Source organism: Neoarius graeffei, chromosome 1 (genome assembly GCF_027579695.1).
Source record: "Neoarius graeffei isolate fNeoGra1 chromosome 1, fNeoGra1.pri, whole genome shotgun sequence".
NCBI lineage: Eukaryota > Metazoa > Chordata > Actinopteri > Siluriformes > Ariidae > Neoarius > Neoarius graeffei.
Genome location: NC_083569.1, coordinates 103,032,975 through 103,056,146, shown reverse-complemented (window position 1 = coordinate 103,056,146; position 23,172 = coordinate 103,032,975). Strand labels below are relative to the sequence as shown.

Here is a 23,172-nt window from a genome sequence, read left to right as displayed (position 1 = left end):
GACCCAAATTTGTTGAAGATACTGAGAACCATGGGGAGAGAGGCAGCTGGATTAGACATGTATAAAAGGAGGTCGTCGGCATACAACGATAATTTATTAAAGGACATGGGACATGGATTTTTTTCTGGGTATAATTATGTATAAAGGACATAAGAAATGCCATCTAAATCACTGCAGGGCATCAAAAATGTGAAAATCATCACATTATTCAACTTTTTTATACATCAGCGTAAAACAATGATTCATTAATTAGCTAGGTGGTCACGTGACCCGTGACGTCACAAAAACTTTCCAAGGAGCCAGCGCTTGGGAATCTAATGTAAACAGGTTACCGAAATGGACACCATCGACAGTGACATTCCCGATGTTTCACAGAGATGTGAAGTTAGACCCTATCAATTCGAACCGATAGCTGGAAATTCACATGAACATGGATCTTGTCTTTACTCTGACAGGTCAGATGATTCTGAGAGTGAGAGTTCATTCAATCCCCATGAAACTGAAAGCGGTCAGCTCGATAACACTTCCTGGTAAGTTAAAAACAATTCTGCTCAAAGGCTAATGATCTGTTGAAAGAAGTATTATTTTTGTATCATACATTGAAAGTTCATCATAGATCTAGCTAAAGTCCGTTGCAAGCTAGTTTTTTTTTTGCTGATATTTTTCGAGATTGATTGAGATACAATGCTTCCAGAGTCCGAGATGAAAACATTCAAAATGGCGAAACGAGTCAGAATTATGATAATCAATAATTGATACACCCAAAATTATAATACTAATCCTTACTTCAGCTTTCAGTCGCTTAGCGAATGCACCTCGGCATTTTTCCGCATGAGGCCCATGGTAAAACCACACTTCCAGGAGGGGCTGCCGTCTGCCTCCCAAGCCGGCCGAGAGCGCTCCTCGTCGGGCACGGCCAGGCGGGCGAATGCCCTGGTCCGTCCACCCTGTCTAAAAAATAATGGTACAACTCCGAGTGAAGGTATCAATGCGCTGTCGAAGCGCGCAGAAGGTGTTAGTACGCCTGTCATTATAGTGCGGACTTTCCATAGCATAGAAAATCGCTATGTTTCAATTTGTGTAACTGAACTTGTTTCATGTCACTGGTCATATAAACCTATGTAAACAGGAAAAACGCGGAAGAGTTTGGTCGCATCTAACTACAGCCCCAAAAAATACCATTGGCCATGCTGAGCCTAGCTACATTGCTAACAGGAGTGACAGCGCGTCTGACTGACTGGGAGGTCGCGCAAAGCTCGGAGAGGTACGGAGCAGCTCGTCTCAATTCAGATAAGAGCATATTTCATTATGGAAGTACGGTGGACTGTTCCTATTTAAATGTCCATTAATGTTACAGGATTTCTTGACTGTCTCTACAGTTGTAGGAATGTTAGGCCCTGTATATTATGGCGCTATCACTGCCTCCATGAACCCAGCTATACGGCCTCTTAAATTTGGCTTGGCAATTAATATCGCTCAGTACCTGAGTATTAATGTTGAAAGAATCCTCAGTGAAATGGTCCGAACACAGTTTGTGGGAAACCGTAGGTGCAAAGTTTTTTCTACGGCAGTAGTGAGCCCACACTTTCCTCAGCTTCGGGTCCTTGGGGAATGCAAAAAAACTTACTCCAGGGCATTTCCCATTGGAATTATTGCAACCATAAGCAGCACAATACACCATGATGTTCAATGTACGTTAAAGACTATAAAAACAATTTTCTTGTCATTCACTTCTCCATTCATCTACCCGCTTGTGCTGTGCCCGAAAGTTTTTGTGACGTATGATCACGTGACAGCGGCTCTTCCGGTTGTAAAATATGCAAATTGGAGCTTGAGCAGAAATGCCATATAATCATCACGAATATAACGATTTTGCTGAATTTAATAGATGATTTTGTACTTGTTGATGCAATTAATTCATATTTTTAATGGAAAGAAACTGATATAACGTGCATTTATGTTTCATGTCCCATGTCCTTTAACTTTCCCAGCTCTGGTGATGCCCTCAAACCCACCCTCCTGGTGCAGCCAGATGGCTAGAGGCTCAATAGCTATGGCAAATAAGAGGGGGGAAAGAGGGCAGCCCTGTCTGGTTCCACGATAGAGGGGAAATGTGGCAGACTGGAGTCTGTTTGTGTGGACTGAGGCGACTGGGCTGGCATAAAGCAATTTGATCCAAGATATAAATTCTGGATTGAAAACGAATTTCTGCAAAACAACAAAAAAAGGAAGCTCCACTCTACCCTGTCGAAGGCCTTCTTCACATCTAGTGAGATAATCACTTCTGGAGTGTTCGAACTAGGAGCATTAACGATATTTAGGTGCCTCCTTGTGTTATGAAATGAGTGCCTTCCAAGCATGATACCCATTTGATCAATTGATATTATACTTGATAGGACCCGCTGTAGGTGTTGGGCTAGGATCTTTGACAGGATCTTTACGTCAACATTTAAGAGGGAAATGGGTCTATAGCTACCGCACATGAGGGGGTCTTTATCATTCTTAGGCAGGAGAGAAATAGAGGCATCCGACAGGATAGGAGGCCGGTGGCCCTCAACAAAGGATTCATTATGCATTCTCTGGAGGGCTGGTGCAATGGTGGCAGAGAATAGCTTAAACTCAACAGTGAACCCATCAGGGCCTGGAGTTTTACTGTTCTGAAGTGACATAATTGCCTCCTGTACTTCCTTGATAGAAATTGGACTTCCCAGCTCCCTACACAAATCCTCGTTTAGTTTAGGAAAAACAATCTTATCTAGAGGGTTATCTCCATCCCAAACATCTAAAGGACATTGTGAGGAGTAGAGCTTAGAGTAGAAAGAACAAAATATCTTATTAATCTCAGTAGGATCTGAGGTAATTTCACCTGACACAGATTTGATCTTGGGGATCAATCTGGATAGTGTGGCTGCATGCGCCTGATGTGCTAATAATCTTCCTGTTCTGCCCTGAATATGTTTAATATGTTTAAAAGACGGGCGGCACGGTGGTGTAGTGGTTAGCGCTGTCGCCTCACAGCAAGAAGGCCTGGGTTCGAGCCCCGTGGCCGGTGAGGGCCTTTCTGTGTGGAGTTTGCATGTTCTCCCCGTGTCCGCGTGGGTTTCCTCCGGGTGCTCCGGTTTCCCCCACAGTCCAAAGACATGCAGGTTAGGTTAACTGGTGACTCTAAATTGACCGTAGGTGTGAATGTGAGTGTGAATGGTTGTCTGTGTCTATGGCTACTGTGGCAGCGGGGGCGTGGTCAAGCGCCGGTCTGTGACAGGAGGGTGGAGCCGGGGAAGGTGAGTGGCAGAATCGCGACACCTGAGGATAATTAACCTGTGTTTGTGTGTGTGTTTTCCCAGTAACCGCTCCCTATTTAAGGAGGCAGAGAGAGAGGAGAGGGAGCGCAACCCGGGACCAGATGAGTGTGTGTGTGTGAATAAATGAATAACTAAGATTTTTAGACTGAAAAGTTATAAGAATAAATCACCTTGTCTGCCTCCAAACGCTGTCCTGCCGTCCTCTGTGCTCCACCCACACTCAATACGCGCTACAGTGGTGCCGAAACCCGGGACAAGGTGGAGCACCAACACAGCAGCCCCATGGAATCCTCCCCGTTCACGGACTTGGTCCACGCCCTCGCCACGGCTCAGCAGAGCCAGCACCAGGCACTTGTCACGCTCCGAAAGGAGCAGGAGCGCCGCTTCGAAGCCCTGGTGCTGGCCCAGCAGGAAGATCGAGAGGCGTTCCGGCGTCTCCTCGCGTCGGCGGGGTCCACCAGCGCCCCGGCCGCGGGCCCGTCTCCCCTCACCGTGACCAAGATGGGCCCGCAGGACGACCCCGAGGCTTTCATCACATTGTTCGAGCAGGTCGCCGAAGCCTCGGGGTGGCCGATGGAGCAGCGCGCGGCGCGCCTCCTCCCCCTCCTGACGGGAGAGGCGCAGCTGGCTGCGCTACAGCTCCCCGCCGATCGCAGGCTGGCCTACGCCGACCTTCGCCGGGCTGTCCTCCAGCGCGTGGGGCGCACGCCGGAGCAGCAGCACCAGCGCTTCCGCGCGCTGCGGATGGAGGAAGTCGGCAGCCCGTTCGCGTTCGGCCAGCAGCTCCGGGACGCCTGCTGGCGGTGGCTGAGGGCCGAAGATCGCGACGCCGAGGGAATCATCGACCAGGTGGCGCTGGAACAGTTCATCGCCCGCTTACCAGCTGGAACCGCGGAGTGGGTCCAGTGCCACCGCCCGGCGTCGCTGGATCAGGCCATGGGACTGGCGGAGGATCATCTGGCGGCTGTTCCTGCAGCAGGACAGCGGACGACAGCATCTTCTTTCTCCTCTTCTCTCTCTCTTTCTCCCCCCCCCTCCCGTGTCCCGTCCTCGCCCCATTCCCCCACCACGGAGGCGGGGGCCGGCTCCACCCCAGCCGGCCCGCCGCACCCATGGTCCCCTCCCGTTTCTCCCTTCTGTGTCTGTCTCTCCCCCCCCTCAGGTGAGTGAGCCCCAGAACACAGCTGCAGAGGGAAGGCCCGGGCCGGTTTGCTGGCGCTGCGGGGATCCGGGCCACCTGCAGCAACAGTGTGCAGCGATGGAAGTGGGGGCGGTGGTGCGGATCCCCGACGCGCCAGAGGCTGCCCTCGATCGGGCCGGAGTGTATCGCATACCGGTAAGTGTACAAGGGGCTACATATCAGGCGTTGGTGGATTCAGGTTGCAATCAGACCTCAATCCGCCAAAGCCTGGTGCAAGGCGAGGCATTGGGGGGAGCACAAGGGGTGAAGGTGTTGTGTGTGCACGGGGATATTCACAGCTACCCGTTGGTGTCGGTCCACATACATTTCAGAGGGGAGAAATCGATAGTGAAGGCGGCGGTTAATCCTCGCCTTACCCACTCTTTGATCTTGGGGACTGATTGGCCGGGATTTCGGGGTTTAATGGCACGCCTAATAAAGAGTGGGTCCTGCCGGTTAACAGGGGAGGGTCCCGGTGTCGCTTTGGCTGGAGCTGCGGTCGCAGAGCCGTCTACGTCATCTCCGCGACAGAGTGAGGAGCCACCGGCCCCTCCTCTTTCTATTGGGGAATCCCTCGCGGATTTCCCACTGGAACAATCGCGAGACGAGACTCTGCGACACGCGTTTGACCAAGTGAGAGTAATCGATGGTCAGACGCTCCCGCCGGGCGCCACCCCATCCTTCCCCTATTTTTCCATTTTGAAGGATAGGTTATACCGAGTGACGCAGGACACTCAGATGAAAGAGCGAGTCACCCAATTGCTAATTCCAACGAGCCGCCGGGAATTGGTATTTCAGGCGGCTCACTTTAATCCCATGGCTGGACACCTCGGGCAGGATAAGACACTCGCCCGGATAATGGCCCGGTTCTATTGGCCGGGGATTCGCGGCGGCGTCCGTAAGTGGTGTACGGCGTGCCACGAATGCCAGTTAGTAAATCCAGCGGCCATTCCAAAAGCGCCCTTGCGCCCCCTACCATTAATCGAGACCCCGTTCGAAAGGATTGGGATGGATCTCGTCGGGCCATTAGATCGGTCAACACGAGGGTACCGCTTTATATTGGTTCTGGTGGACTATGCAACGCGATACCCGGAAGCGGTGCCTCTTCGCAATATCTCAGCACGCAGTATTGCGGAGGCCCTCTTCCACGTCATCTCCCGGGTTGGAATCCCGAAAGAGATTCTGACTGACCAAGGCACCTCGTTTATGTCACGAACACTGAGCGAACTGTATGGGCTACTGGGTATTAAGCCGATCCGCACCAGCGTTTATCACCCACAGACGGACGGTTTAGTTGAACGGTTCAACCGCACCCTCAAGAATATTATCAAAAAATTCGTAAGTGAGGACGCATGTAACTGGGATAAGTGGCTCGAACCCTTGTTGTTTGCAGTGCGAGAGGTCCCCCAAGCCTCCACGGGGTTCTCCCCGTTTGAATTATTATATGGGCGTAAGCCGCGCGGCATCTTAGATGTACTGCGGGAAAATTGGGAGGAGGGACCTTCACCGAGCAAAAACGAAATTCAGTACGTTATGGATCTGCGCGCAAAACTCCACACGCTCACCCACCTAACTCAGGAGAATTTGCAGCAGGCCCAGGAACGGCAAGCCCGCCTGTACAACAAGGGCACGCGCCTTAGAGAGTTCACTCCGGGAGATAAGGTACTCGTCCTGTTGCCCACGTCGAGCTCCAAATTAATCGCCAAGTGGCAAGGACCCTTTGAGGTCACACGGCGAGTCGGGGACGTCGACTATGAGGTTAGGCGAACGGACAGGGAGGGGGCGCTACAGATCTACCACCTCAATCTGCTGAAACTTTGGAACGAGGAGGTCCCCGTGGCGTTGGTGTCGGTAGTTCCGGAGAAGGCGGAGCTGGGGCCGGAGGTCCAAAAAGGGTCATTGGCATCGCGTACCTCTCCGGTCCCCTGTGGAGACCACCTCTCCCCGACCCAACTCACGGAGGTCGCCCAGTTGCAGGCCGAGTTTTCGGATGTGTTCTCGCCCCTGCCCGGTCGCACTAACGTCATAGAACACCACATAGAGACGCCCCCGGGGGTGGTAGTGCGGAGCCGTCCTTATAGATTACCCGAACACAAAAAAAAGGTGGTTCGGGAAGAACTTCAGGCCATGCTCGAAATGGGCATCGTCGAGGAGTCCCACAGTGACTGGAGCAGCCCGGTGGTCTTGGTTCCCAAGGCCGACGGCTCGGTCCGGTTCTGTGTGGACTATAGAAAAGTCAACGCGGTGTCTAAATTTGATGCGTACCCAATGCCTCGTATTGATGAGCTGCTCGATCGACTAGGCACGGCTCGCTTTTACTCGACACTGGATTTGACGAAGGGATATTGGCAGATCCCCTTGACTCCATTATCCCGGGAAAAAACGGCCTTTTCCACACCGTTCGGCTTACACCAGTTTGTCACACTTCCTTTTGGGCTGTTTGGGGCGCCCGCTACATTTCAGCGGCTGATGGACAGGGTCCTCCGGCCCCACGCCACCTATGCCGCCGCTTACCTAGATGATATCATCATTTATAGTAATGATTGGCAGCGGCACCTACAACACCTGAGGGCCGTCCTTAGGTCGCTGAGGCGGGCGGGACTCACTGCCAACCCGAAGAAGTGTGCGATTGGGCGTGTGGAAGTACGGTATCTGGGCTTCCACTTGGGCAACGGGCAGGTGCGTCCCCAAATTAATAAGACGGCAGCGATTGCGGCCTGCCCGAGGACCAAGACCAAAAAGGGGGTGAGGCAGTTCCTGGGGCTGGCTGGCTACTATCGTAGGTTTATACCTAATTATTCGGACGTCACCAGCCCACTGACTGACCTCACTAAAAAGGGGGCGCCAGATCCGGTCCAGTGGACGGAGCAGTGCCAGCGGGCTTTCTCTGAGGTAAAGGCTGCACTGTGTGGGGGGCCACTTTTACACTCCCCTGACTTCTCTCTCCCTTTTGTGTTGCAGACCGATGCGTCGGACAGAGGGCTGGGGGCCGTTTTGTCCCAGCAGGTGGAGGGGGAGGACCGCCCGGTCCTGTATATCAGCCGGAAGCTGTCGGTGCATGAGGGGCGCTACAGCACCATTGAAAAAGAGTGCCTGGCGATTAAGTGGGCGGTCCTCGCCCTCCGTTACTACCTGCTGGGGTGCTCTTTCACTCTCTGTTCGGACCACGCGCCCCTCCAGTGGCTCCACCGCATGAAGGATGCCAACGCGCGGATCACCCGTTGGTATCTGGCACTCCAACCCTTCAACTTCAAGGTGGTCCACAGGCCGGGGGCGCAGATGGTCGTGGCGGACTTCCTCTCCCGTCGAGGGGGGGGGGGAGTCGGCTGCCGGCCGGACGAGCGCCCGGCCTGAGTCGGGCGGTGGGGGTATGTGGCAGCGGGGGTGTGGTCAAGCGCCGGTCTGTGACAGGAGGGTGGAGCCAGGGAAGGTGAGTGGCAGAATCGCGACACCTGAGGATAATTAACCTGTGTTTGTGTGTGTGTTTTCCCAGTAACCGCTCCCTATTTAAGGAGGCAGAGAGAGAGGAGAGGGAGCGCAACCCGGGACCAGACGAGTGTGTGTGTGTGAATAAATGAATAACTAAGATTTTTAGACTGAAAAGTTATAAGAATAAATCACCTTCTCTGCCTCCAAACGCTGTCCTGCCGTCCTCTGTGCTCCACCCACACTCAATACGCGCTACAGCTACGTTTACATTAGACCGTATCTGTCTCGTTTTCTTCGCGGATGCACTGTCCGTTTACATTAAACCCCCTGGAAACGCCTGGAAACGGGAATCCGCCAGCGTCCACGTATTCAATCTAGATCGTGTCAGCTCCGGTGCTGTGTAAACATTCAGAATACGCGAATACGCTGTGCTGAGCTCTAGCTGGCGTCTCATTGGACAACGTCACTGTGACATCCACCTTCCTGATTTGCTGGCGTTGGTCATGTGACGCGACTGCTGAAAAACGGCGCGGACTTCCGCCTTGTATCACCTTTCATTAAAGAGTATAAAAGTATGAAAATACTGCAAATAATGATGCAAATACTGCCCATTGTGTAGTTATGATTGTCTTTAGGCTTGCCATCAGTAAGTGATATGCGCTGGGATCACACACACAGCGGCTCAGTCCCGAATCGTGGCTTGTTCACTTCACTCGCGCGCTGTGTGAGCTGTGCAGGGCCGGAGTGCGCACCCTCCAGAGGGCACTCGCTGTTCAGGGCGGAGTGATTTGGAGCGCAGGATGCCTGCGGAGCCGAGCGTATCCGTGTAACTTGCAAGTGGTGAGCCTTGCGTGGCTTGCCATCCTTCTACTTGTAAGTGGTGAGCCTTGCGCGGCTTGCCATCCTTCTACTTGCAAGTGGTGAGCCTTGCGCATGCCCTAAATGCACTGGGATCATGTTACGCGCCGTCTGAAATGCACTCGGATCATGTTACGCGCTGTCTAAAGTCATGTGATTAGCGTATCCGCGTATTGGCGTTGCTGTGTGCACGGCTAACGGTTTTAGTGTAAACGCGAATCGTTTTAAGAACGTTAATCTGATGATCCGCTGATTCGACGTAATGTAAACGTAGCCTATGTGTCAGCCCTGTGATGACCTGGCGACTTGTCCAGGGTGTACCCCGCCTTTCGCCCGTAGTCAGCTGGGATAGGCTCCAGCTTGCCTGTGACCCTGTAGAAGGATAAAGCGGCTAGAGATAATGAGATGAGATGTTTAAAAGACACTCAAAATGACTTTGAAATGTTGATTTACTGTTTTTTACCTTTTTATGTATTTGCGGCGCTTTTATTTTGAAAATCTCCCGACTAACCGGAAGTAGGAAGTAAAAACCTAAACGAGAGGGAAAATGTGTGCGCGCATCATCTCACGGCCGCGTCAATGCAGTTAATCTCTCAGAAAGCAATGGTTGTAAGTGTTACATACCTGCTAATTTGCCTTGTTTTCTAGCCTGCTGTGCTAATAACTGTTGAGTTAATATCAAGCAGTCGATACGTTGATACTGATATTTACATGGTTGTTTATGAAGACTTTTTTTGTATTTTTCTTTTCTAGTTTTACACCAAATTCAATGCAGTCAGAAATGTTGACAAGTGTGAGAAGATATTAAAGGAGCAAGCCGCTCACTTCCTGGCTCTTGAATAAGGAGTTTGGCTGGCTCTCTGTGTTCACGCAAGAGCAAAACACATAGAGAGAACAGTACACTTCCCGCTTTATCCCCAGTCTCAGGCCAAGTTTACATTAGACCGTATCTGTCTCCTTTTCTTTGCGGATGCACTGTCCGTTCACATTAAAACGCTGGGAAACGGGAATCCGCCAGAGCCCACGTATTCAATCCAGTTCATGTCTGATCCGGTGCTGTGTAAACATTGAGAAACGAGGATACGCTGTGTTGAGCTCTAGCTGACGTCGTCATTGGACAACGTCACTGTGACATCCACCTTCCTGATTCGCTGGCGTTGGGATCACACACACAGCGGCTCAGTCCCGAATCACTGCTCGTGCGCTTCACTCGCGCGCTCTGTGAGCTGCGCAGGGCCGGAGTGCGCACCCTCCAGAGGGCACTCGCTGTTTAGGGCAGAGTGATTTGGAGCGCAGGAGGAAGCGCTGAGCTGCACTGAGGTTTATTTACACATTCCAACCTCCTTCAGGCGCTTAAACTCAGTGAGAACATGAACATCACAGCCAGGTGTGTTTATCTGCTGGAGAAGGTGTTCGCTTGCCATCCTTCCACTTGCAAGTGGTGAGTGACTTGCGCATGCCTGATATGCACTGGGATCATGTGATGTGCCGTCTAATTAGTCATGTGATTAGCGTATCCGTGTATTGGCATTGCTGTGTGCATGGGAATCGTGTATTGGCGTTGCTGTGTGCACGCGAATCGTTTTAAAAACGTTAATCTGATGATCCGCTGATTCGAAATAATGTAAACAGGGCCTCAAAGAAAAGTTGTTTAGCAAGGAATAACTGCGTCTGTGTTTTACTTGTGGATACCAAGTCAAATTTGGACTGAAGCTGAAGGCGTTCTTATAAAGAGCAGGGGTAGGAGCTGAAGCATACAAATTGTCGATTCTATTATCCTTAACTTTTGAAGTTTATTGCAGTATCTTTTTCAAGTGGTTATTATTCCCACATTACAGCTGCAGGGTCTGTTTTGATTCTGAGTTCAGAACCCTGTCTGTGTGTTCTCCCTGTGTCAGTGTGGCTTTCCTTCAGGTTCTCAGTATCTTCCCTCCTGCTGCATAGTTTTTTTTTTTTCTTGGCAAAATGGCAGAAAGAAATTTCTGCAAATAGAATATGTTCTGTTCAGCTGTATTAATTTGTGCATGTATTCACTGTTGCAGAAGTGACATTTCTGGTTGTAGTAAATCACTGTGCAAATAGAGATTGAATGCAGAAAAGAAACGAAACCCAGAGTCCTCCTTCTGTTCAAATTGCGCCACAGACACATGGTTATGGTCACACATGCTTTTCTTAAATAATTAAAGACCACTTAAGTTTGGTTGGAAACAAATTATTTTTATTAAATCATGAGATCATCATCATAGTGGAACTCCCCATGCGCAAAGCAGAACCTCCATACTTCAGAGAATATGGGAATGCATTGACCTGATTTTTGATGGCTTTTGCGACCATATGACATCCGTACATGTATATGAACGACATAAGTGTGCCACCACAGGGTACCTGATTGTAAGTGCAAGGTAATGCATTTTATTTAGGCTAGTGGGAAATCCTTATTTATTGTGAATGTCAAGCCATTATTAATAACTTGCATGAATGCTGAAGCGGGATAAACGGGATAATGCAATAAGGCCAGTGTCACGGTCTGAATTTACCACCAGTCTAGACTTCCCGGAAGTTGACCGGGAAAAAAAAAATCGGTCTGCGCATGCGCATGGTAAATTTATACCAGCGCACGATCAGACCGTGGCACCGGGTATATGCGCAACAGCAGACCTGTGTACACGCCTCTCCGTGGCTGTGTGTGTGTGTGTGTGTGTGTGTGTGTGTGTGTGTGTGTGTGTGTGTGCGTGCGCGCACGTGAACGAGAAGAAAGAGCACTATGAATGAACGGAACAATATGCAACGGAATTTTTTTTTTTTCAAAATCGCAAGTCTGATTATGTGGTGATAGGAATCCATTGTGTGGCGCTGTGCCACACAATGGTCTATGTATGGGAAACCCTGTCAGAGAGTCTTGCTGCAGTTGCAGGGCACGGTGCTCAGGGGTGAAAGTAAGCCAGTCCTTGCTGGTCCGGCGTACCACTAAAAGATTTGGCCGTACCGGAAAGAAAAATATACTGTCTCTGAAAAAAAAATGTAAAAACTAAAAAAAAAAAATTAAGCCGTACGCACGCTGGTTACAGCGCGCATATGGCTTAACCAGATCTTGTGCTATAACGTGGTAATAGCTGGTAATCAAAGTGTTTTAGCAGACAGACGTTAGTTGCAAAGTCTCCCAAATAAAAAGGCATATAAAGAAACATGTTAATGTTTCATGATAGACTATTTAAAAATTACTTTGATCAGAATTCGTAAATCGAGTGGAAGTCGGGGCAAAGATTCTAGATTACTGTCTGGTTGGAGCGAGCAGGGTAACTAGGCTACCAATGCATGGCATGCGCACTGAGAACACACGCACTTGCTGTAGAATGCATGCACTTTCTCAAACGTTCATGCCTGTTTGGAATTTATTTTAAATGTTTTACCTAAAAACTTTCACTTTTCTGTTCTGTTACACTGTTCTGTGTCCAATGTCCAAAATGAAAAGTTAGTTTTCAACTGTTCAGCTAAAAAAAAGTTATTAAATTGTGTTGTTGAAATGATGTTTGCAATTTATTTATAATCAAAAACTGATACAGGTGGATGAAAGAGTGATAGTGTGATAAAGTACTATACTAGTACTACTGAGTGATAAGAAGTCTTAGTGAATGCTTGATAAGTAGACAATAATAAATAATTAGGTGTATTTTCCGGCGCGCGCTGTGCACGTGCACTATGACTCAAAATAATAGTACCGGCAAGAAATAAAAGTTACTTTTACCCCTGACGGTGCTGTAATAACATAGCATGATGCAGAGCGATTGGGTCCATGTTGTCCCTTTGGAGGCTGGTCAAAAACTGATGGTCGGCCACCGATCGCCGGGCCTTTTTATACAGTTGCAGTGGGTCGCATGCAAATCTGGGCGACCGTGACAAATTTGCGTGTAGCTCAGGCGAGAATCTGTCTAGAAAAGATCAAGAATTGAGCGTACAGAGCGAGGCTGGAACGTTTATATCGCAGGTTAAATTGTATTGATTGAGGGTACGTTGCAACTCGTACATAGCTAGATCGGCCAAGATTGAGCCTTGATCGGCCGAGGTCACGCGCTTGCGAGGATAGATCGCCGAGAGATCAACGCTGTGTCGCAGATTGGTCGAACAGAATGAGCCTTGGTCGTGTTAAGATCGCATCAGATCGAGTGGATAGACGCAAGTAGAGCGTATGTAAAGCATCTACAGAGCGTATAGGATGCAGGTAGAGCGTACACATCGAAGGTCGAACGAGATAACATAGAGCGTACACAGAAAATAATGGGTTTAGGTTGCACGGATTTTGCCCGCGACTACGGGAAAACAGCTGCGATCATAGTCGCGCGTGTTTTTTTCCAGATCGTACTCTGTGAAATGAGCCCCTAAGCCAGCAAACATCGTTATGTAGCAGAAGGTCTGTGTGTTCTGCTGACATTTCCTCCAACAATGCTCTGAAAATGCAGTGTTGCAGACTTGAATTCTCCCAAACAAAATTTGCCAGTTTTGTCACCGAATCCATGTCACTTTCATTTCCTTTTCAAGTTTAGCGCACAGCACTGATTGGTGAATAATACAATGAAATGTCAAAAGCCCTGGGTTAATTGCGGAAAGCCTGTTCATCAAGCCCTTGCGATGTCCCACCATAGATGGGGCTCCATCGGTAACGACAGCGATGATTTTGTTCACATCCAAGCCAGTCTTCGCAAAGATCTGTGTCAGCTCATTAAATAGGATCTCCCCAGTTGCGCGCCCAGGCAGAGGCAGCAAACAAAGTAGCTCTTCCCGAAATGTATTTCCATCAAAAAAATCTGACGAATACCGATAGCTGTTCTATATCGGTTCGGTCGCAAGAAGAGTCTATTGCCAGTGACATGGCCTCTGTTTTAATCAGATCAGTGTTTAGTCTGGATGAACATTCCTTGGCTAAAACTTCCACTCTTCTTGTTGTGGTGTTGGCCGACAATGGCACCTGCTTTGGTAGGCCCACAATATTTTGCTTGTTTTCCTCGTCGTGACATAAAACCTCTTCAACCATATCGATTGCACACTGTTTTACCAATACAGCATCAGTTTCTTTGCTCTCCCAAGATTCCAGGAAACACATAAAGAGGCTGTGCTAGCCCTTTGTTGTGCTGTGGTAGATTTCTCCATGGTAAAAACGGAGCGCCTGAATGAGGAATGCATGTTGGCTATTTTTTGTCTGCGGTTACCTGAGTTTTCAGGATAATTTGAATTAAAAATAGCGGCATGCATAGTAGTGAAGTACCTCTTGATATTGTCAGCCTTGCAGACGGCTACAGTCTGCATGCATATCAGGCATGTTGGCTTAGCATTTGGATGCTCAGGTAAAATAAAACAAAACTGATCCGTCCAGTCGGGTTTAAACTGACGATTTTCGCTATCGACTTTACGTTTTTTTGTACTTGCCATGGTCTGTTGTCACGACTGTCATAAGCTTAGATAAGATTTCACTCACTCTTGATGACTAGCAGAGATGTCTCCCACTGAAGTGGGGAGATCGCTAATCATGCATGGCCATAGATGGCGCTGTTTACCTTTGTTCAGATGTGACGTGGCGGGCCAAAAATTTGCCGTGCCCGGGCCGGATCTGGCCCGCGGGCCGCCATTTGGGGACCACTGATGTAGAGATTTGCAGAAATGTATTTTGTCTTGGTTTTGCTCTATAAGGTTTCTGATAGTGAATACAAATGTTCTTTTGTTTTAATGTTAAGCTGCTGATGAGTTAATTAATCCATTCATTCATTCATTCATTCATTCATCTTCAGTAATTGCTTTGTCCTGGTGAGAGCGCAAGGTGTGAATGCACATATAGCACATATCTTATTTACGGGAATAGCCAATCCACAGCAAGTTTTTGGATCGTGTGAGGAAGCCTGGGGTCCTGGAAGGAACATGGACATGTGGAAAACATGTGAAACTCCACACAGACAGTAACCCAAGCTCAGGATTAAATCGTGGACCCTGGAGCTGTGAAGTGGCCATGCTAACCACTGCACCACTGTGCTACATTATTCTTACTATAAATTAATAAATAGCTTTTTACTTAACATTTGAATAATTCAAATAAATCACTACCTTCACTATCATTACAGAAAATGTGATGTTGCTCACAGCTATGCAGAGGATAGACTCACTTCATAAGTCGCGGTTTTCTCTCTGTCCAAGATGCCATGGATCCTGACATAGCCATTCTTTGGGTTGACGGTGAATAATCCTTCGTCCACCGCAGATCCTATGAGAGAATATGTAAGATTGTCCCTGGTCTCTTCACCCCATTGGATCTGAAATCAAACACATACAATTTCATATATACAGTAGATGAATGCAACATAATTTAATTTCTACCTGTTACAGGCATCAAAGCATTTTACCGACTTGTGAGTCTTCTTCATAAATGTATTTATAATACAATGCTGTTCCATTCTCAATTCTGACTGGTCAGAAGGCACTGGCGGCTCGTTAATAGGGGCGATTTGGGCGACGCACTCCCAAACAGGGAGGGAGGTTTTTTTTTTAATCTACTCCTACTACCAACAGTAATGTCATTGTCCAATCAGGCTAAGGTCGTGCCTGGTGTAGCCACGCCCTTTTGGGGCGATTTCTGTTAGGTTCAGATTTGCCCCAAAATCTCCCATTGACACTAATGGTACATACGTTTTTTTCGAAAATCCTGTTCCCAATGCATTTTCTATTAGGTTTTATGTGCTCGCACAAGCAGCGTGCTTATGTCATATGCCTGTTACGCCGCGCAAGTGTTGCCAGATTGGTTTTAAGTGCATTTTGGTGGGTTTTGAACATAATTTTGGGCTGGAAAACGCAACTTGCGCGGGAAGATGGCGGCGAGTGTTGAGTGCAACAATACGATAGCGTCTCTGAAAGAAGTTCCCTTTAGTCGTCGTACCAATGAGGAGAAAACGGCAATCAAACAGCTAGGACCTCCTAGACCGAATTTAAACATCAAGCAAGTGTCTACGAAGGGGGAGAAGACCTACTCAAGAGGTTTTAACAAGAACTGGTGCCACCGGAAAACTTGGCTGGCTGGCTGTGATGTAGTCAATGCTCGTTTTTGCTCCCCTTGCGTTCTCTTCCGCCCTGGAAGTAGCACAGCAGACGGTACAGTGATATCTGATATTTGAATTTACTAGGCAAAAGTTGTTTTTGTGTGTGTTTTACCAATGGCAGCTTAACATTGCCATGCTTGGAATATTTCAGTAGCCTCAAGTTCTCTCTGACTTGGTGTAAATTAAGCATATTTTCAGTTTTTATATTTTGTACAGTATATGTGTTCATTGGAGCCAGCAGCACCTTACCTTTTTTCCAACTTGTTAAGCCAAGTTGCACTGACTACAAAACCTTGTGTAACCTTGTGTGTATATAGCTAAATAACTAAAGCCTTTTGTGTTCATTGACATGCTTGTAATACTTTAAATTTCCTTTTAAGGCATGGCTTTCTGGAGGAATTCTTGGGAAAAAAAACTGCAGAATTTATTTAGAATTATTTGTTGTTAAAATGGTGCAATTCCATATAAAAAAACACATAATTAAGCTGCACATGTTTGTTTGATGGTTATGCTTTTCTTCATCTTTTTCAAAACTTAAATAAACACTTGTTTTGGATTTATATCCTGCCACTTTAATTGCATTCTTTAGAATTGAAGAAATTAGAATATGTTTATAATTAAGAATTTGTGTCTACTTATTATAGAATACTGGAATAATGAGAAAATAAATGAGTAATGTAATATTAATTGATTGTGATGCCAAATGTTTTGCTTTGAAGGCTTCACAATGAATCTTCCTTAGTTTTAGCCTGGCAAGCCAGACTAAATGTGAATATTTGCCACTCGTAGGCAAAAATATTTTTGGCCGCTAGGCGGGTGGGTCTAGTTTACTAGGCTACCTTAGTTTGCCACCTTTAACTTGTTTAGTGTTGCCACCTAGTGGAGAGAAGAGATATTGTCTGTATTGATATCTGAATTTACCAGGCAAAAACAAGTTCGGCCAATTGATTTGCTACCTAGGTCAATTTACTTCAGTCCTGTGGACATTTACGGTCCGTGTAGACATAACGGGGGAAAATTGCCCCCCCCGAAAAAAAATTCAGGAGCCGCCACTGTCAGAAGGTATTGGTTAATTTTGTTTAGCAACAGAATTGCAGGCTGCAAAAGAAATCACAAGTTTATATTATCACGCTCGTTGTAGATATTATAGTTTCTGTAGCAACAGCACAATTAAAAAAAAACCCTAATAATTAACATATTTTTGAATATTGTTTTGTTGAATAAAGAAACATGTTCTTATATTGCTGTTTCCTGGTGTGAAATTGACATTTATGGAGTCTCTAGTCTCACTCTGTAACAGTTAGGGGATAATGCTTTAACCATCTCTGTAAATAATCTTGAAGTTTTCTGCCATGGGGAAAGCCTTCAAGACAGAAGAGTTTGCTCATTGTAGTTTATGTGTATCATAAAGTGCTGCATTTTTTCTAATTGTAAAAAGAAAAACTAATGCTGAACTGACTGTTTATAGCTTTTAAAGCATAAGTGATGACAGTTATTAACTTGTTATAAACTATACATAATTTGCCATTCTTTAATAAATAAAAAAATATATACAACGCCAAACCAGAAAAAAATGTGATGGTATGGAAAATGCAAATAAACAAAGGAAAACAACGATTTTAAATTAACTTTGACTGATATTTCATCGCAGACAGGATGACCCCAAGATATTTCATGTTTTGTCTGGTCAACTTCATGTCGTTTGTTAATATACATCCATTCTTGTGTTTCATAAATGCAACACATTCCCAAAAAAGTTGGGACAGAGGCGATTTAGGGCTAGTAATGAAGCAAACACTTAAGTAATGATTTGATTTGAAACAGGTGATTGTAATCATGATTTGGTACAAAATCAGTATCCAAGAAAGGCCTAGTCTTTGAGGAGCAAAGATTCGATGAGGATCTCCAGTTAGTCAACAAATGTATGAGAAGATTATTGAAATGTTGAAAAACAATGTTCCTCAAAGAAAGATAGGAAGGGATTTGGATATTTCACCCACTACAGTGCATAATACCATTTAACGATTCAAGGAATCTGGAAGAATTTTGATGTGTAATGGGGAAGGGTACAAGCCTAATCTGAACACCAGTGATCTCCGATCCCTCAGACAACACTGCATCAAGAACCGTCATTCATCTATAGCTGATAGAACCACATGGGCTAAGGATTACTTTGGCAAGCCTTTGTCAAGCTCTGCAATACAAAGTTACATCCGGAAATGACAGTTAAAGCTTTACTGAACAAAAAGGAAGCCTTATGTTAACTGTGTCCAGAAGCACCATCAACTTCTCTGGGCTCGGAGGCATCTGGAATGGACCATCACACAGTGGAAATGTATATTGTGGTCAGATGAATCAGTATTCCAGGTCTTTTTTGGAAGAAATGGATGCTGTGTGCTCCGGACTAAAGTCAAAAGGACCGTCCAGACTGTTACCAGCAACAAGTTCAAAAGCCAGGGTGTGTCATGGTATGGCATCATGTCAGTACCCTTGGCAAAGGTAACTTAAACTTCTGTGATGGAGCATTAATGTTAGGACTAGGACTGTTTTGGCCTCTAGAGGCCGCTGTTATTTCCTTTTCATGTCATGTTTATTTTGGCCTCTAGAGGCCGCCACTGTTCCTGTGTTTTGTGTTTTTGTTAATTGCCTGTTTGTCCTGATTATCTTCACCTGTGTCCTTAATTAGTTTGTGTATTTATACCCCTGAGTTCAGTCCTCTTGTCACGGAGTCTTTGTGCTGTTATGTTTATCTCCAGTTTCCTCTGTACTGTGTTCTTTGTTTTGTACTTTGCTTTTCTTTTGGATTTAGTAGTGACTGTTTTTGGATCTTCTGAGCTTTTGCATTTTTGCCTTTTCCTTTTTGGACCTTATACTTTTGATATTTTATTTTTCCCTTTGTCTTCCCAGTGTTAGATTATACTCTTTGTTGTTTTTTGCTTTGCCCTGTATATAGTGTATATAGTATAAATAAACCTTTTTGATTCTTTTTCTACTTCCGCCTCACGCCTCTGCATTTGAGTCATCCCCCTGGTGGCCTAGTGGGGGTTTGCTGGATTATCACACCAACGAACCAGGTTCGAATCCCAGCAAAACCCTAACAGAAAGACTCCGTCATGACCGACTCAGCAGAGGCTACTTCAACTGTCTACCCGGCCAACCTTCAGGGAATTACGGCAGCTTTGGCACGCTTTGGAGCGACCACGGACGCTCACCAGCCAACGTGAGGCCCTTGCTCGCCACGAGGAACTGCTTCAGCAAATCGGGAAAACCCTGGCACAGCTGACATCTCTGCCTGCATCTCCTGATCCAGCCCCAGCTCCCGCTCCTGCTCCTGTGCCTCCTGCCATGCTGCCTTCTTCACCTCGCGAACCCAGCCTTCCTGCACCACAGAGGTACGACGGCAAGCACAGTGAGTGCCAAGAGTTCCTTACCCAGTGTCAACTCACCTTTGAGCTTCAGCCTACCACCTACACTATGGATCGCCGCAAGATTGCCTTTGTGATCACCTTATTAGCTGGTAAGGCACGAGCCTGGGCTACTGCTATCTGGCAAAGACAGGGACCTGAGTGCCTTGATTTCCAGCTGTTTTCTGAAGAGATGCTTCGGGTCTTCGATCAGGCGGACATCAGTACCGACGCAGCCCGAAAGCTCATGTCCATCCGGCAAGGAGAAAGCGTCGCAGATTACGCCATCTCGTTCCGAACGCTCGCAGCAGTAAGTGGATGGAACGAGACTGCCCTGGTGTCAGCCTTCCACCATGGTCTGTCTGATCCCATCAAGGACGGTCTGGCCTCTATTGGATGCCCAAGTGACCTTGAAACCCTCATCTCACATGCTATTCGTCTGGACAACAGGATGAGAGAACGCCACCAAGCCTTGAGCCCCCCCAGCCTCCCTACCTCTACCTGGAAACCGTCTACCTCCTTCAGTGACTGTCCAGAACCCATGCAAGTTTTGGGTCGTACTCGCCTCTCCGCATCTGAGAGGGAGCGCAGAAGGAGGGACAAGTGCTGCATCTACTGTGGCAAGCCGGGTCACTTCCGAGCATCATGTCCCGAACTCTTGGGAAAAGGACCGCCCCGTCCAGCCGAGGGAGGGTTGTGACGGGGCCTACCCTCTCTCCCGGACTCCCTGGCCAAGGAATCTACATCCCGGTCTCCATCTCCTGGGGTGAGTCTGTCCACTCTTGTCAAGCTTTGTTAGACTCAGGGGCGGCTGGGAACTTTATGGATATTCACTTCGTCCAAAGCATCAATATTCCGACTGCACCTCTTGAAGTCCCACTGTCTGTGTCTGCCCTCGATGGCCAAGCGTTAGGTGATGGAAGAGTCACCCAAGTTACTTCTCCAGTCTTCCTCCAGTCTCAAGGTCACAAGGAAGAAATATCCCTGCACCTGATTCCTTCACCTGAGTTCCCAGTTATTCTAGGCCTTCCTTGGCTTACTCGCCACAACCCTCGCATAGACTGGGTAACTAGCCAGGTTGTGGAATGGGGCCCTGCATGCCATGCCTCTTGTCTGCTTTCTAGCTCTCCTGTGTCTCCTGCCGAGCCCCCTGATCTCACCGAGTTATCTCAAGTTCCCACAGAGTACTGGGATCTCAAGGAGGTATTCAGCAAGAGCAGGGCCGCCGTTCTTCCTCCGCACCGGGCCTACGACTGTGCCATCGACTTGCTCCCTGGGACTACCCCTCCTCGTGGCAGACTGTTTTCCCTCTCTCAGCCAGAACGCAAGGCCATGGAGGAATACCTCAAAGATGCCCTGGTCTCTGGGTTCATTCGACCCTCCACCTCATCTGCTGGAGCCGGCTTCTTCTTTGTCGGCAAGAAGGATGGGGGGCTCCGACCATGTATTGACTACAGGGGCCTGAACAAGATCACTGTGCGCAACCGATATCCCCTTCCGCTGATGTCCACAGCTTTCGACCTGCTCCAAGGCGCCACCGTCTTCACCAAGTTGGACCTACGGAACGCATACCACCTCATCCGTATCCGACAGGGAGACGAGTGGAAGACTGCCTTTAACACCCCGTCTGGGCACTACGAATACCAGGTGATGCCCTTCGGACTCACCAACGCACCAGCTGTTTTTCAGGCCCTAATCAACGACGTCTTAAGGGACATGATTAACCTGTATGTTTTTGTCTACCTCGACGACATCCTTATCTTTTCCAAGACCGTGCAGGAGCACCGCCACCATGTCCACCAGGTTCTCCAGAGGCTGCTACAGAACAATCTGTTCGCCAAGGCCCAGAAATGCGAATTTCATGTTCCCGAGGTCTCCTTTCTGGGATTTATTGTACGGACAGGCCAACTCCAAATGGACCCTGCCAAGACCCTGGCCGTCCGGGATTGGCCTACTCCCAAGTCCGTTAAGGAGGTTCAGCGGTTCTTAGGATTCGCTAACTTCTACCGCAAGTTCATCAGGAACTTCAGTTCTGTGGCAGCACCCATGTCAGACCTCACCAAAAGGACAGGTGGATCTTATGTCTGGTCTCCTCAGGCGGAAAAGGCATTCAAAGACCTCAAGGACCGCTTCTGCACGGCACCCATTCTGGTCCTCCCGGACACCTCCCAACCATTCATCGTGGAGGTGGACGCCTCGGACAGTGGTGTCGGCGCGGTGCTCTCTCAACGTTCAGAAGGAAAGCTGCACCCCTGCGCTTACTTCTCCCACCGCCTGAGTCCTGTGGAGTCCCGGTACGATGTGGGGGATCGAGAACTCCTAGCGGTCAAACTGGCCCTTGAGGAGTGGAGGCACTGGCTGGAGGGAGCGCAACATCCATTCCTGGTTTGGACTGACCACAAGAACCTGGAGTACCTCCAGCAAGCCAAGAGACTGAACCCTCGACAGGCTAGGTGGGCCCTGTTTTTCAGTCGGTTTGACTTCACCCTCTCGTACCGCCCCGGCTCCAAGAACACCAAACCTGACGCACTGCCCAGGCTGTTCTCTGCCACTAACAGGGAGAATGAAGTTGGGCCTATTATCCCGGTGTCCCGGATTGTGGCCCCTGTCCGCTGGGGTATTGAGGAGGCTGTTCGACGAGCCCAACGCCAGGACCCTGGTCCTGGGACGGGGCCACCGGGCCTCTTGTACGTCCCACATCAAGCCCGGGCCAAGGTTCTCCAGTGGGGTCACTCTTCCCCTCTCACCGCCCACCCGGGAGCTCGGAGGACCCTGGACTTCCTGAAAAGACGCTTCTAGTGGCCTAACATGGAGAAGGAAGTAAGGTCATTTGTCCTGTCCTGTGAGGTTTGCACCAGAACCAAGAACCCATGACAGCGTCCCCAGGGTCTCCTGCATCCTCTGACCATTCCCCGGCATCCCTGGTCCCACGTGGCAGTCGACTTCATCACGGGTCTCCCTGAGTCACAAGGTAACACGGTCATTTTGGTCATAGTTGACAGATTCTCCAAGGCCTGCCGCTTCATACCACTGTGCAAACTCCCCTCTGCTCTTGAAACAGCTAAACTTATGTTCAATCATGTCTTCCGAGTCTTTGGTCTTCCACAGGACATCGTCTCAGACTGAGGGCCCCAGTTCTCCTCCCGAGTGTGGCACGGGTTCTGCAAGGTCATCGGAGCCACTGCCAGCCTCTCCTCTGGGTTTCACCCACAGTCCAACGGTCAGACGGAGAGGCTCAACCAGGACCTGGAAACCACCCTGCGAGGCCTGGCTATGGATAACCCGACATCGTGGAGCACCTGGCTGCCATGGGCAGAGTACGCCCACAACACCCTGCAGTCATCGGCCACCAAGCTGTCGCCATTCCAGTGCCAATTCGGGTTCCAGCCACCTCTGTTTCCGGACCAGGAGGAGGACGCGGGGGTGCCCTCGGTCAACCAATATGTGAGACGGTGTCGCAAGACCTGGAGCAAGGTCAGGAAGACCCTCATACAGACCTCCAGAACCAACCAGACTCAGACCAACTGCCATAGAAGACCTGCACATGCTTTCCGCCCTGGGCAGCGGGTTTGGCTGTCCACTAAGGACCTTCCGCTGTGGGTGGAGAACCACAAGCTTGCTCCTCGCTACATTGGCCCCTTCAAGGTGGTGCGCAGGGTGAACCCTGTCTCCTACCGGCTCCAGTTGCCCCGGACTCTGAGGATCAACCCCACTTTCCATGTTTCCCTGTTGCGGCCCGTACTGACGTCTACGTATGCCCCTGCCCCTAGGAACCCCCCACCCCCCCGCATCTTCCAGGGGCAGACTGTGTTCACTGTGCATCGCCTGCTTGACTCCCGCCGGGTCCGCGGCGGGTTGCAATACCTGGTGGACTGGGAGGGCTATGGTCCTGAGGAGCACTGCTGGGTTCCTGCTCGGGATGT

At 48.7% G+C, this 23,172-nt stretch overlaps 1 protein-coding gene across 1 annotated transcript in view; it reads right to left on the bottom strand.

Moving 5' to 3' along the window:
• Window positions 1–23,172, bottom strand: part of LOC132879459 (desmoglein-2-like protein) — a 51,213-nt gene that overhangs the window by 1,823 nt on the left and 26,218 nt on the right. Inside the window, exon 3 of the mRNA XM_060913728.1 lies at window positions 14,919–15,065. Coding sequence (XP_060769711.1) covers window positions 14,919–15,065 — 147 coding nt within the window. The remainder of the gene's footprint in view (window positions 1–14,918; window positions 15,066–23,172) is intronic.